This window comes from Plasmopara halstedii, assembly GCF_900000015.1.
Source record: "Plasmopara halstedii genome assembly, contig: Scaffold_1343, whole genome shotgun sequence".
In the NCBI taxonomy this organism is placed as follows: Eukaryota; Oomycota; class Peronosporomycetes; order Peronosporales; family Peronosporaceae; genus Plasmopara; species Plasmopara halstedii.
This window is the reverse complement of record NW_020188258.1, coordinates 1,339,774-1,354,636: the sequence shown is the minus strand read 5'-3', so window position 1 is coordinate 1,354,636 and position 14,863 is coordinate 1,339,774. Positions and strand designations below refer to the sequence as shown.

Sequence of the window (14,863 nt, the reverse complement as noted above, 5' to 3'; positions counted from 1 at the left end):
TATATACCCCTAGACGAGAGAGATCCGACGTATGCGAACACTACCCTAGCAAAGAGGCATAGCAAACTGACCCTAGAGTAATGAACGCGAGAACGCGTTTACTATTATTATGACGATCCTTTAGTTTTCCCTAATGGATCGCTAAGCTCATAAAGCACACAATACTACAACACGCTCGTTTTAAGCGTATACGAACATCTCATGTTTAATTCTCGCCGAGGATACAGTCCTTTCGCAACTTGGTCGTGAAACTGACTACAAATTTTATTAAGTGCAACGGGGTTGCTGTGCACATTGCTCAGAGTATGCTTTGACTCAGATAGTTCAAATCTACGAGGGGGCCCAGCCGGGTAGCTAAGTTATGATTTTTGTTAGCTCTGCTATTTTAAAAGTAACAAATACTTAGTATTGATTTTCTCAGACTAGAATTAAACATGACGCGCTTCACTATAATGAATAATACAGCTGTCATTATTACTCAACTTGTGATTGACATGCACAGTTATATGTGAATTTCGCACAAATTGTACTGTATTAAATACGATACATTTGTACCAGACACCTTTGGAACCCACTACTCCAGAACTTGCATTGGAATAGGCCAATATTTGCAACGGGCTTTAGTGCATTAATGACACATGTATGGCGACAGTATAAGTAAAGTACAATTGAAGCTTCACTTTCTGTCGACTTACCTTATAAGATGCCACCCGTTACTAATTACCGAGATAATAACTAATGAAATGTTTCGACTTCAACCTGTCGCAATAAGTTGCGTCGCAGTGCCCTAATACTCTTAATAATCAAATATTACGATACAATAATTATACGAGCTCAAGTGCCGTGATATCTATCACTCTGAGGCTGCACAATATCATACACTTACATACTTGAAAACTTAATCGCTTAGTAATCTCATCTTCGCAGCATCTCATTACTCACGCTTTGGCATCACAGTCATGCGCTCACCGTTGTCGAAAATGCAATCGGGTTTAGGTCAGTCATATTGCGAAACCGAAAATTTCTGGCATTTCATGACTTTGAGCAGAAACAAGGTAGTTTTAAGCACCTATACATAACATCTAATCAGGCATTGATTGTACCGGGCACAATGGCGAGCTCAGAGGCTGCACTGATGAATTCCCAGAGCAGCAGCCGTGGCACGTAAAATAGCCAAGAACGCAAACAAAGACCTCTCTTGCAGAAATTGTATAAAGATCTTATCTTATGGAACATAGTTGACAAATTTGATGTGCAGCCATGTGGGTCAGTGTGATCATGTGTCTCTCCGTCTTTTTTTCAATACAGATTGCGAAAGCTTCATTTATCAGCTTCACGTGGCGAAAAATGTTTTATTTTAGTCGTAAAACGAAACCGAAATTTAACTAATTTCGACAATGTAAAGACTGCCATCAATTGACAAACTTGGATAATGGAATGGAAAAACGACGGCAGACGAATACCACGAAGACTATGACGTCAAGTCGGACTATGCGGCGAAACTTGCACAAATAAAAGTACTCAACTACAATAAAATTTTCTTACGGTGATACTTTCTCGAAAGTTACCGTTTCTCTAGACTCCGTTCGCAGGTGAGCTAGAACAATGTAGATTTTCATGGAGGACTATCGTGATTACCTGAAGACAAAAAGTGCATTTCAAGGATATGCGAGATTGATACGGATGTAAAGGATTTTAATCGTGTTCATATAATATATACAAAATGTAGATAACTAGCGCCAGAAGTAGAAGTACCACTATCCTTCGGATAGCAATGCGAGCTCGATGACGCTTCTCATAAATTAGATCCTTCGGCATAATCACAAGCCAATGATTGGCTTTCGACGCATCATGCATATAACTCACAACGTCCCAACCATCGTGTGACTGGACGGAAAAGTGTCCATTCGAAGTGCTTATGAAATACCCTTTCGGATACTGCAGGTGTGGCACAAAGACCTCTGTACAATGCAACGCAGCTTCATTCGTTTTGCCTACATCCGAGACGTACTCCAACTCGTAGCGGACACGATTAGATATGAATTTGGACTTTATGGGAGTGCCCGCAATTCGAGTGGCATACGGACGTGCAAAGGCCTTCAGTGCACGCGCACAAGCGTCTCGTTCAGGAACCGATAGATCAGCTTCAGATCGAATGGGCTTGTCCCTACTTACCAGACTTAAGTCTTCAAGATTCCACTGATCCCCGAAGTCATTGCAGTTGTCTGATGTGTAGCACCAAAGTGTGAACGAGACCAAGCTCGCCTCAAGACACGAAATAGTGTGGTCCAAAGCGCCAAACTGTGCTTTATAGTCGCCGTTTCGAAAAGCTTTCCCACCATGCATATTAAAAGGTATTCCTGTCTCACCAATAAGCGTTGGAGCGTTATCCATCTGCTTGCTGCCGTAGCTTTTAATATTCGCTAATTGCTTTAAATGCGTCCAGCGTACAGCAGATCGGCCAAATGCAGGTACCTTAGTTCTAGGGTCAACCGTAAAATAGGGACGCCAAGCTTGTAGAAACAGCGTGACACCATCGTACCAGTGCGTAGCATTAACTGCACGAGGAATAAGTTTACTGTCAATTTCAGGAAATGCATCAATGCTGAATTCGAGTGGCGGTAGCTCCACAAACAGTAAAATATGCGGTAAAATGCTGCGAATGCGTTCACCAAAGCGCTAACGACATGGAAATACACAGCATTTGTTAAGTCGACATCATAATCAAATTTTAACAAATTCAAGTACCGCGGCGAACGGCACATAGCAGTCCCGCCCAAATTGAATTCCCGCAAAATGGTTCGGACGTAGCAGCTCAGGCTCCCCTGTTGTGGTATTAACATCCCAAATACCTTCTTCTCTCCAGATACAACGTCTTCCTTGGTGCCACGCGCGCACTCCGTCTGGATTCACCAACACTAACTCATCAGGGCGTCCGAACACATGTTGGTTTGCACCATTTGACCAGCGTTGTATAACCTGTTGATACCCATCTGCTAGTGCCATTCCTTGAAATGCCGTGGGAGCCAAGTCATACTTTAGCTCTCCATGATGAAAATGCTTGTTCAAGTCATCAAGGCCTAAATAACCCGAAGAAGGTTCATTCATTGTTCCAAAACCCACCACATTTGTCAATCCTTTTAATGTATTTGCCAACTTTACCATGGCGTTTATGTAATGAGATTGTAAATACTCCTGAACTGGCACTTCATTCACTCGACATTCTGGTGCGCACTTGGAGCCCCCCCAAAAAAGTGAGAACATGGTAGCACACGCCATCTTAAAGTAGTTGGTCGGCCAAATCATCTTTGGATATTTAGCAACATCCACTCCACACGTTTCCACACACAGTGCAGCTTTTGTTACTTCAAATTTTTTTGGATTCAGTCCCACTGCTTCTAGTGTCCAAATTGGCGCTCCGTCTCCCCCTGTCCACCTCGACCAGACATCTTGGTGTGGATCCACATAAATCAAAAGATCATAATCTGCAGCAAGTTCAATGATATTCCTGATATAATGTAGATAGTCATTGTCATAAATCCCGGGGCCGGCATGCTCAATGGCTTCCCACGTCACGACAAATCTAAGCAATGTCAAACCCCAGCGCTGTAACCGCGCAAAGTGCAAAGGCGCATCACTTAATGGAAATGGTCGATTAATGAACGACACGGAAGGTGCTCCATCGAAAAAACTACTGCTCGAGTAGCGATTGGTGTGCTGATATCCTGATGGAAGTTTGGATGAGCCACCAAGGTTTACACCACGCAGAAGTCGCACGCGACCCTGAGAGTCTACAAAGTGACCGTTTCGAATATTTAAAGCGTTTCCATTTGTGTTAGGTAGCATTGACATGAGCAGAAACAAAGGCAGAGAGGCTCGAGAGGTGTCGATTTAGAAGCTGTGAATTATGCCTTTGATAGTTCCTAATCACCTAATTATAGCATAACCTTTACTCCAGACCAATCACATGAGTGAAAAAGACCCACCCTGGCATAAACATTTATCGTGTTGTGGAAGGTTACGTCAGTAGAGTCGGCGAACAATACCAAATAGTATGGTAGTCAGGGTTGAGATCGCATAGAGCAGCTGGTGCTTAAGTGTGTTAGAAACGCTGGATTCTAGCTGGGGATTCAGCAATTCAAGGTACAAGCGGGTTTCATCAAATCACAGAGCGAGATCACACAAAATTTTGCAAGCACCGCTTGTTTTTGTTGTGACCCCTTTGGCATTTGCCAAATCATAAGGTGCGATCACGAAGCACCGCTCTACCAACCTTGAGCCAGTGGCTCGGCTCTAGCGGGCGGAACTGGAATCTTCCTCTGTTACATCCGTGCGCAGAGGCAGGACTAAAGGTGTTGTTACTATACATTTGATGGTCCGCTGCCACCCACACGCATGTACAAGAAGAAGCTGAGACAGATACGTCATCGTCTCTCTTCAACCTGATGCACTCACTGTCAATGATGATCAGAAATGACAAGCCGTAAATATTGATAGTAATGATAGAGTTTGGCGAGTCAGCGAGCGTGACATCCTAAATGTCGATTCTACTCCATTGGTAAAGCTCTGCGAGTGTCGTTATATGGCGCACGCGTCGAAATGACGTGTCGAGTTGTGGCCGTCGCTTCGCCATAGCCTCGCTACTTCCTTGTGCGGATAGGCTTACCCTAGTAAACCTTTAACAAAAAATACCCTATTATATAGCATCGGATAACTGGGTGATCTTGCGGGCATGCTTCATTACGATATATCATAACTCATTATATTGTCATGAATTCGATCTCCTCCCGTCTCTATCCATATGCACCGCCCAATCAGACGTCGGCCAGTGTTTCGGTTGCTCGACGACGGAAGAGGCATGAAATTTTGTGTTGAATGTACGTCAAGTATTACAATTTCTAGCTTCAAGTTTCACTAACCCCCTCATTTAACAACCCAGCCGCACACAATTAAACTACAGCATTTGACCAAGTCTCCTGAGCTCAGTCGTATTATCTAGACAAGAGGGCGAGGTGAAAGAGGCATAATTCCATTGCACCTTGACTTTCTAGACATGAGCTCTCCGGATGACTACCGTGGACCTAAATTCGTTGGGATCATGGGCCACGACAATGTAAGCCATAATGGCAGCAAGACCACTGTCTACTTTGTGCAAGTCCAGTTGCCTGAGGGCATGTTCATGGTCAAGCACCGCTATCACGAATTCAAAGACTTTTACGACAAGGTACGAATTATTTCTGGATAGACGTTTGAAAGGTCTTTTACACCTGTATTGACAATCTTGACATAATATATCGGTCAGCTATCGAGTGAGGGTTATCGCTGCCCAGCTTTACCACCCAAGAAGTTTCTGGGCTCATTTAACAAGGAATTTATCGAAAAGCGTCAGCAGGAACTGGCCAATTGGTTACATCTACTATGTCAGTATGATCCAGCGTCGGGCAACTCGGACCCACGCACTTCAGAGCTTTTCATGGAATTTATGCTTACGAATGTACGATGTACCACCTAGCCAGTAATTATACGTTAGAACATAGTACACTTTATGCATTCATATTGTGTATTTTGCAGAAAGAACCCGTGGAGAAATATCAAGGACCCACAACCATTTCGTACGATGCTACGCCTCCTGTGTCACAGTCTGCAGAAGATGAAACGAGTATGTATAACACACCCAAGACTTCTCTGGACGACTTTGAATTACTTAAGGTGATTGGTAAGGGATCGTACGGCAAGGTTACGCTCGTTCGCAAGAAGGAAGGCAAGCGTTTATTTGCTATGAAGTCGCTTAACAAGTCCAACGTCAAACGCCGCAACCAGGTAGAACACACACGCACAGAGCGACGTGTACTGGGTCGAGCCAAGCATCCATTTATTGTGCACCTTCACTACGCCTTCCAGACGTCACAGAAACTTTACTTTGTGCTAGACTATTGCCCCGGAGGTGAACTCTTCTTCCATCTTTCGCGAATGGAGAAGTTTGAGCCGAGCATGGCTCGATACTACTGTGCTGAAATCACTCTGGCGCTAGAACATCTGCACGACCTAGGCGTTGTGTACCGGTGCGTCGAGTATTCTATTGCTACGGTTGTTCTGTGCTCACATAAAATGTATCCAGAGACTTGAAGCCAGAAAACATTCTGTTTGACCCTGTTGGTCATGTTCTGCTGGGTAAGCTTATATAATCCACGAAGGGTCTATGAGCTATGAACGTTACTAATTATTGATTTTTTAGCCGACTTCGGACTTGCCAAGGAGGGAATTACTGATGGCGCTGAAGGCACCAACTCGATGTGTGGAACGCCCGAATACTTGCCACCAGAGATTCTAGACCGTGTTGGACACGGCACGGCCGTTGATTGGTGGGCGATGGGCATGGTGCTTTACGAGATGCTGACGGGCTTACCGCCGTGGTATACTCGCAACCGTCAGAAACTCTTTGATCGTGTGCGCAATGCTCCACTCACATTTCCAGATGATGTGGACCCTGTGGCTCAAGACTTTATCAGTGGTCTTTTACGACGTGATCCGAACAAGCGCCTAGGAAGCAAAAGTGCAGATGAGGTGAAAAATCATCCGTACTTCAGCGGCATGAACTGGCAAGACTTGTACGACCGCAAAATTCCACCACCATTCAATCCGTGTGCTGCTGCTGGTAATGCTGAGGAGACAAAAAATTTTGAAGCAGAATTTACCAAGATGCAGATCCACAGCGTGGAGAACTCGGCTCTCGCAGGTGTTCGCGTGTCAGACGCCTCGCGTCCGTCTATGACGTTCCAGGGCTTCACGTACAATACTCCAAACGATTTGTCCATGAGCGGCTCAGTTGGCCGAAGTTAATATCCTTAAAACTATGTGATTTACTTTCTTTCGCCTCTACTTTGCCTGAAAAAAGGAGCAGTGCTGAAAATAAATGGATCACAAAGCATCTTGGAAATGGATATACTGAGGGGAGATAAGATGCATATAGGGAATTTGGTGAAAAGCACTACTTTGGAGGAAGCGTATTGTGCATATATTGTACAAATTTGGCGAGCTAGAAGTCACGTGCGTTTGCTTGTTTTTAGTTTGTAAGAGAAAATGCTCGAGTAAAAATGTATCACAGCATTTATTTGTCTCTAGTCTGACCATCTGCGCCAGAGTTATCATCCGTCATATCATTGTCAGTGACACCTGTGCTACTGTTGTCGACTTGTGAAAGTTTCCCGTATTTGACCATATTTCGATATTTGTCCTTTAAATCCACATTCGATCGGAGACGGAGAACATCCGGATACTTCAATTTGATGAGTACCCACACATTGGCATATGAGTGATAGAGCCGATAACCTTCGATCAATGCTGCCTCTTCCTCTACTGACCAGCGACCTCTACGAGGACGTTTTCGCCGCCGAGCTGCCGCCAATTGAGAATCTGCATCGTCTCTTTGATTCTGCACACAATTAATGTTACATATGTAAGAAACCTTACCACTTATAAGCAGGACGAAATGAGTACCCTTCTCAGAGGATTCACGTGGTCATCTTCCTGACGAGCTTCTCTAGTTACTTTTGGTGTACGCAAAGGTACTGATACAACTTTTCGCTCTTCTGGACTTTCTTCTGAATTGTCCGAATGCATAGACTCAGTCGCGTCACTGTTAACTGTACAAAACCGAAGTGTTAGCTTAAAACAAGAAGCAAAGTGCCGAATGCGCAGATTAAAGTCCCATCCTGACGTAAAGGAACAGAAAGGAAGATGATGTTGGTGGACGCATTACCATTGCGGTTAATCTCTTGTAGATCCTGCTCGTGATCTTGGTCTTGTTTTTGCTCTTCTTGCGGAAAATCTTGATCTTGATCACGCTTGTGTTGTGGTTGACTTTGACCTCGCCGGTCACTTTGCGGTCGATCTTGATTTTGCTCATGCCGTCGCACGTCATCGCTAATCGTTTGTTGGCTAGCATCCGGAATAGAGTGAATCTGTGCGAGATCTTGCCATTCTTGATGAGTACCACTAAATCTTTTTTCTAAAATCGCACGCGGCACGACCTTACTGGAGTATGGATAACATAATCTGAGCACCAAAATCTTTGCAGCAGTAACTTTCTGTAATCTTACGCAGTTTCTTCCGAGACTTCAGCTGGTAAAACCAGCTCAAGCTTTGTGGGGCCAAGCATAACCGACTCAATCACCCATAACGCACGCTTCATGTCACGCCGGAAAGCAGCATCCTTTAAACAATACATCTCGTAAAACGAGTCCCAGCAACTCTAAAATCGAAGTCCAGCCAATCTATCAGTCGAAATAAAGAAAATGCAGATCTCTAAATTACAAACCTTCGGTTCATCTTGCTTGAAAATATTCGCAAAAGCCACAAGAAATTTCGTCAACTCCGTCGTGACACTTAACCTGCATCTCAAAATACAACTAAGATAAGCAACAATGAACATGACTATCCCCACACTTCATTTTGCACCGATTTTCTTTCATCGTGTCCTGAAGCACCAAACACGTCTCGTAAATACCTTCGGTATGGCACAAGTCGTCGCTCTCCAGTTTAAATAATTCTTCATCAAGATTTTCAAAAGCAACAGCAAAGCGCAATACCAACAGCTGTATCATAAAAAATTCAGCCACAATCACCAGTATTTGAAATGGCAGAGGCTCACGTGGAAAAATAGGGGAGAATTAAACAGAGCATTGCTGGGACACGATGGATTTAGTTTTTTTAGTTGTACCAGTCGCTCGAACACAAAAACGACGTCGAAGGCATCAACGTCTAGTTCTTGCCGAATAGCGGCCAGCAATGCGCGAAGGCGATACGGACTTGTATCAGACAACTCCACGCCAATTTTACGCAGAATTTCGCTGATGGCTTAGAAAAGAGGGATAGTGAGCGAACTATAGAGACAAAGCAGGTATACGCATAATAAAATAGCAGAGAAATTACCATTGGCTTCCTCCAGCGCGCCGATGTGGCAAAGAAACTCGCCGCAGTATTCCAGTGCGACTCGCTTTTCACGCATTGTGTAATAATGGAGAAATCTATTTTGTCTATATACTTGGAATTGTGACAACAAATGGTGCCGTATATTAAATTTTTGAAATGCTGGAAATTTTCCTGATTGTGCTGTGCGTATGCGCTGGTAGCTTGCTCAAATTTTCGTATATCAGAAAATTTATGTTTATCACGACAGAAAATTGTGATTTGGTTCTAGGTGCTCAGTATTTTTTCAGCAGAACAAAAGCATATGCATGGGCATCGGTTCGTTACGTGTTGTGCATACTCCAGGCGCCTCGCCAGGATAAAGTCTGGTCCAACACACCTGCCATCATTTCGTATCGCTCCATCATCTCCTATGCACGAGCATCATCTGGCTGGAGCAAGAAGTCATCAATTCTGGTCGCTTTGAAAATTTGTCTCTCGACAAGTTCAGACACATTCATCAGAATCTGCAATGTAGCTTGATTTAGAACGTGTAATCGCTTAACTAAGCTAGTACCAGCGCTCATTCAAATCCGTCAGCAAATAGCTTGTTCCGTCAGCCACACGCCGTTAAATCTCTCCATCATATACAAATTCAGCCAGTCGGATTTGATCTCGATCGCGTCAGATATTTCAGCCTAAATTATTAATCACTTCCAGAAACGAGTAGCAGTACGTTGAACGCGCTCGGTATGCCAATGATTGCACATATCAGATAATTTTAACGCGTGACAAAGATCTCAATCAATGACAAGATGATACACATCACTGACGCTAATCTATTATTTCAATACTAGCAGCCGTAAAACTGCCAAAAGAATTAATTGTCCGTCATCTACACCAGCTGGTCTGGATCAAGGGTCTAAAAGTGTGCTAGATGAGGAATTACGGAGAGTTAAATGATTACCGCATAAATGGTTGACCATGTACGGACACAGACAATTGGGCTGGACGTGCACTTTCTGAGGTTGCAACAACTTTATTTGAGCACATGCGGCGATACTTTGTCTTCGCTGGGATATATGTGAGCTGCTTTAGCGCAAACAAATGAGGCGAGATGGCGGGTTATCATATTGGACGTATACTAGTGAGAATCCAAGTATTCTCGTGTTGGTGTGTCCATTCTCAAGATATTACAATTTTATTAGAGCAAAAATGGTCACAAAGTATCGCCACCGTATGATCAAAGAGTTAAATGGGCCAAATAAACGATATTAGAGAACAATGTTTCATTCACAGTGGTTTTTGCAGATTCAAACGGTTCCAGCTTCAGCCTCGTTCTCTTTGTCGTCATTTACACGAACATCCACTACTCGGAATCCATCAAAAAATTCCTTATAGCTAATGACACCGTCTTGGTCACTATCTAGATAGTTGAGTAATTCCTCAATCTGATCGTCCGACAATGGCGAGTTGAGAACAACATTGAAAGTCCGAATAGCTGTGCGAAAATCAGTACGACTGATAAAGCCGCTATTCTTTGCATCGAACATTCGAAACGCGTTACGAATATGGATACGATGTTGGTAAAGTACATTCGACACTTGCTGTAAGACAGAGTTTTGCCACGTCAAGTCGCCTGAATGAAGCGTTTCCTGCTCCTTAAGATCTTGGATGCTAAATGCCGTTACAAACTCCTTATAGTCAATCGAACGGCCGCCATCACGGTCTACAGCAGCCATGACACGATACAAGAGACTTGGCTCAAAATCAAATCCTAGTTGCTTTAGCGCAAGCTCAAACTCACGATGCGACAAAACTCCATCCTGATTCTTATCAAAGTGGTAGAAATGATATTGTAATGACCCGGGACGGGCAAATAACGCCTTGCCAATTTGTAACAATGCTCCCATTGTCTCGACGTCAAGATTACTTGCGGGTTGCGGCGTGAACGTCGATTGGTCTTCTCCTGGTGACACTCGCCGTGTGAAAATGGGCTCGATCTCAGCTGCTGCTTCTTCATCTGTTGAAATTTCCATTGGTGTCTGACCTGGGTCTGCTCTTGGTGATGACTCCTGACTTGAACCCAAATCCGTGAAAATGACTTCAAAACGATGTGCAAACTCATTAAAATCAATGCGTCCATCATCATTCGTATCGGCTGTACGCATGAGCGCAAAAACTTGCTGGTCGGACAGACCTGTATCCATCTGTTTGAGTGTATTTAGAAACTCTTCGTATTCAATGAAGCCGCTCGAGTCCGTATCAAAGACTTTAAACGCTTGTTGCATATCACCAGCACCCATAGCACGATACAGTTTCTTGCAAATCAGAGCAATGATACTTTCTTGCCATCCACTATTGTCCATGGCATCATTTTCTATGCGATAGCGAGATAAAAAGCGCGAGTAATTAATGCGTCCCAATGTTTCATCTGCAAGTTTGGGTTGGTAAGTGAGAAAAGGTAAATCCAATTGCAATACCGAGCGCAGAGCTTCTGCCCAAATCAAGCGCGAGACTGATCCGTTCTGCTCGTCATCATGCTGGGTAAAGTACCAGTAAAGTGACGCCTTGTGATCGCAAATTCGTTCTGCAATCATCCGCAACGTATCCTCCTCCAATAGTCCCTGCAACTGAGCTGGCTCTGGCGCTTTGAAAGTGGTTTCATTAATCGAATGAGCATAAAATTGCTGAATCTCTGGATGAAGATCCGGACCTAGCGTCAGAAAAGCACCTTTATTCATTTGCGTTCCACAATATCTGGAAGCAGAAAACAACGTAATTAATCGACCTCCGTGAAGAATTTCGAACCCTTCAATAACACATTCATGAGAACGAATGATTAAAGCAATCTTGTTGACGAGACAGAAATTATTCGTGACACTGACACCAAACTCGACGCCAGCCCCCCGCTCCGATGGTTGACGAGATTGGATCATACGTGGATCACTCCATAGCATGTCTTCAAATATTTTATCTTCAAAACTTGATTCGTGAAGAGGGGGTTCACGTTTTCGTGAAATTTTACGTAAATGTGCCAATGTTACATTGTCACGCGAGAAGAGACCACCATGCACTACAAAGACTTTTTGCTGTAGCACTGCACAGAGTGGAATCGACTCAAAAAAAGTCTGAAAACACTCAAAGACGCACGCTGGGCGATCGAGATCGTCGGTAGTTCCTGCAGAATATTTGTCCCACACTTCGTCTTCGAATCCCATCCACGAGTTTTGGTTTCTAGATTCGTGATTTCCGCGGTTTAAAAACACACTAGTCGGGTACAAGAGTCTGAATAATAGAATTGTCATGACGACTTCAACGCCATACATTCCTCTGTCCACAAAATCCCCATTAAAAAGATACTTGTTGGTGCGAGTTGGGAGTCCGTTAATAGAAAAGATTGAAAACAGATCCTGCAATTGACCGTGAAGATCTCCTACCACTGTGAGTTTCTCACCTTCGACAAGTGTTATTTCTTGCAAAGTTGGCAGTGGAGCCAACGACTTGACACCTTCTTTAAGAACTTGAAGCACATATTTGTGGTGAAAGATAGTTGTGGTTTTGAACGAACTCAGGATCTTCAACACATTTGATAGCTCTAATGGCCAAATGAGATGAGGTCCTTCATATTCCGGCTCGACAATAATCTCTGCTACAGCCACTTCGGATACTGTTCGATTAAGAGACTAGAACGAAATAAAAAATCAAGTGAATATATGAGGAAATGGAAACAGATTTCTTTCTTATGAACCTGTTTTTTTGTTAATTGCGCCAGTGTATGTTCCGCTGATTTCAACTGTTCCGAGCGTCTAAGATTTAGTTGTTCTTGTGTATTGTCCAGCAAATTCCACGCGTGGGAGAATACAAGGTGGCGAAACTTTTGCGACGCGCCATACCGTCGCCAGACACTTTGCAGCACACAAGCTGCTTTATCGTGCTCGGAAAAAGGCTACAATTTTACGAGCAAACAACGTCAATGACCAAATCAAACGAGCGCAATTGCACGCAACAGCAGCATACACGAAGTTGCTCCTCACGGACAAAGAGACCATGTAATGGCTTGCATGTAAAAACACGGGTACCATCTTTTGTGGTCCCATCACTCTCGCCGCGAGGTCGAGTAAGCTCAACACCCACAAGTGCAGTGCTTTCAGGAATGTATCGTACGATCTATACGAAAATTAAGAGTTGAATCAGATAAAGAGGGATTATTACTGCCAAATTGCGTTACGTAGTCGAAGGAAACTACACTTATTCGCACCCCAGCGTATTTTCCGTGTACTAACACACGTGCTCCTACTTGGATGTAAACTTTGTCCTCTTCCCCTTCCATTTGCGACAATATGAAGCACAGCAGTTGATAAACAAATGTAACTAAAATCTGCCACGCATTTCCTACGAAGGTAGCAAAAATATCGGTGTAAATGATGTAATTCACACACCGTGGCATGGCAAGCGTCACACATAATAACTATCAACGTGCTGTACGATGGCCACACAGCCATCAGACATACAGTTGTGGCAGCTATACGACGTGCTATTACCAGGTGATACGATTGCGACAGATTATGAACGATGGCGGGAGCTCAAGCGGCTAGTTATTGTGCACGGTTTACCCCGCGATGATAGTCTTTGCTCCTTACGTGGACGTGTGTGGAAGGCTTTTTTAGGAGTGGAAAATGACGTCGATATGACCAAATACGCAGCACTTGTGGGCAGAGGAGCATCTCATTATGACGGTGACATTCGTAATGATACTTTTCGCACTTTTCGAGGAGATTTGGAGTTTGCGCAGCGCGTACCAGAAGAAAAGTTAGTGCGACTGTTAAATGTTTTTATTAATGAATTAGGATCAAGTCCATCTGAAGAAGAGAACTCGAAAGATGGAAAAAATGGCCGTTGTGGCAATTTGCCATCGATCAGGTGGGTGACGATGAAAATTGATAGCCACGATCAGTCTTGATAAAAAATGCAATAGATATGTTCAAGGTATGAATGTGCTGTGTGCGCCGCTTCTGTATGTATTGCCAGAGCCTGATGCGTACCACATGTTTTGCCAATTGATTGTGAGGCATTGTCCACATTACATGGCACCACAACTCAAAGGCGTTGAGAAGGGTTGCGCTTTGGTTGATAAATGTCTACAAACGGTGAATGAAGTTCTCAAAAATTTTCAAATAATCGGCGCGAACTTGTCATGACAATGCTTTTGCAGCTAGATCCAGATTTATATCGCCACTTAGCTTCACGAGGCATCACAGCGCAGATTTATGCTCTGCCACTAATTTTGAGTCTGTTTGCTTGCGTCCCACCCTTACATGAACTCCTTCGCGTTTGGGATGTGGTAAGTTGCGACTAGAATCATGCTTATGTCATTGTTAACCGGTTTGAATTAGCTTTTTGCAGTGGGTGTTCATTTTGTCGTCATACTAGCAGTCGCTCATACTGTGTTGCTACGCGAGCAACTATTAAAACTGTACGTTTGATTGTAACTGTACAAGTGCTTCAAAACGAGTGAGTCTCACTTGTGCCTTTTATTGTATCAGGGATATGGACCTGATGAAAGTCTTAAGCTTACGATGCGTACCACCTCTTCAGTCAGATTTACTGATCTCAGTTGCGTTGCAATTGCTTCACCGCTTACCAGAAGATCTAGTATACGAAATTGCTCGCCATCCATTTGCAAATCCAGATGCACCTACGAGTTTGCCATTGCATCCAAAGACAATATCAGCCATCGCGACACAGGTCCGGCAGCACAAATCGAGTCGAAGTGGTCGCCTCTCACAAGATCATTGGACAAAAGATAAAGTTCCGAGGTCTATGCACAGCACAGACTTACAACTCGAATCGCCTCGATCAGAACGTGCCCGCCCGCCTTGGAGGATTTAACTTTAAAGTGACGACTGAAAAGGCTATAAAAGGCTATAGTTTCCTTGCACATTGCAGCAAGAGG

General features: G+C 43.8%; 5 protein-coding genes across 5 annotated transcripts; 2 read left to right on the top strand and 3 right to left on the bottom strand.

Moving 5' to 3' along the window:
* Positions 1–1,695: 1,695 nt before the first annotated feature.
* Positions 1,696–3,852, bottom strand: PHALS_01292 (hypothetical protein L915_01239; the record flags this gene model as incomplete). Its single annotated transcript, XM_024731129.1, has 2 exons — positions 1,696–2,679; positions 2,749–3,852. 2 exons carry the CDS (start codon positions 3,850–3,852, stop codon positions 1,696–1,698), a joined length of 2,088 nt encoding a protein of 695 aa, XP_024581338.1.
* Positions 3,853–5,053: 1,201 nt separating this feature from the next.
* Positions 5,054–6,840, top strand: PHALS_01291 (agc protein kinase; the record flags this gene model as incomplete). The annotated part of the gene is made up of 5 exons (XM_024731128.1): positions 5,054–5,224; positions 5,303–5,494; positions 5,572–6,062; positions 6,119–6,171; positions 6,236–6,840. The coding sequence occupies 5 exons, from the start codon at positions 5,054–5,056 to the stop codon at positions 6,838–6,840; spliced, it is 1,512 nt and encodes a 503-aa protein (XP_024581337.1).
* Positions 6,841–7,108: 268 nt separating this feature from the next.
* Positions 7,109–9,007, bottom strand: PHALS_01290 (SANT/Myb domain; the record flags this gene model as incomplete). The annotated part of the gene is made up of 8 exons (XM_024731127.1): positions 7,109–7,432; positions 7,498–7,643; positions 7,760–8,034; positions 8,100–8,251; positions 8,318–8,390; positions 8,458–8,594; positions 8,651–8,856; positions 8,932–9,007. 8 exons carry the CDS (start codon positions 9,005–9,007, stop codon positions 7,109–7,111), a joined length of 1,389 nt encoding a protein of 462 aa, XP_024581336.1.
* A 1,213-nt stretch (positions 9,008–10,220) lies between these two features.
* Positions 10,221–13,240, bottom strand: PHALS_01289 (serine threonine protein phosphatase; the record flags this gene model as incomplete). The annotated part of the gene is made up of 4 exons (XM_024731126.1): positions 10,221–12,593; positions 12,659–12,856; positions 12,928–13,077; positions 13,169–13,240. The coding sequence occupies 4 exons, from the start codon at positions 13,238–13,240 to the stop codon at positions 10,221–10,223; spliced, it is 2,793 nt and encodes a 930-aa protein (XP_024581335.1).
* A 156-nt stretch (positions 13,241–13,396) lies between these two features.
* On the top strand, positions 13,397–14,799 carry PHALS_01288 (bub2 protein; the record flags this gene model as incomplete). Its single annotated transcript, XM_024731125.1, has 5 exons — positions 13,397–13,830; positions 13,886–14,057; positions 14,123–14,251; positions 14,304–14,383; positions 14,454–14,799. The coding sequence occupies 5 exons, from the start codon at positions 13,397–13,399 to the stop codon at positions 14,797–14,799; spliced, it is 1,161 nt and encodes a 386-aa protein (XP_024581334.1).
* Between the last annotated feature and the right edge of the window lie 64 nt (positions 14,800–14,863).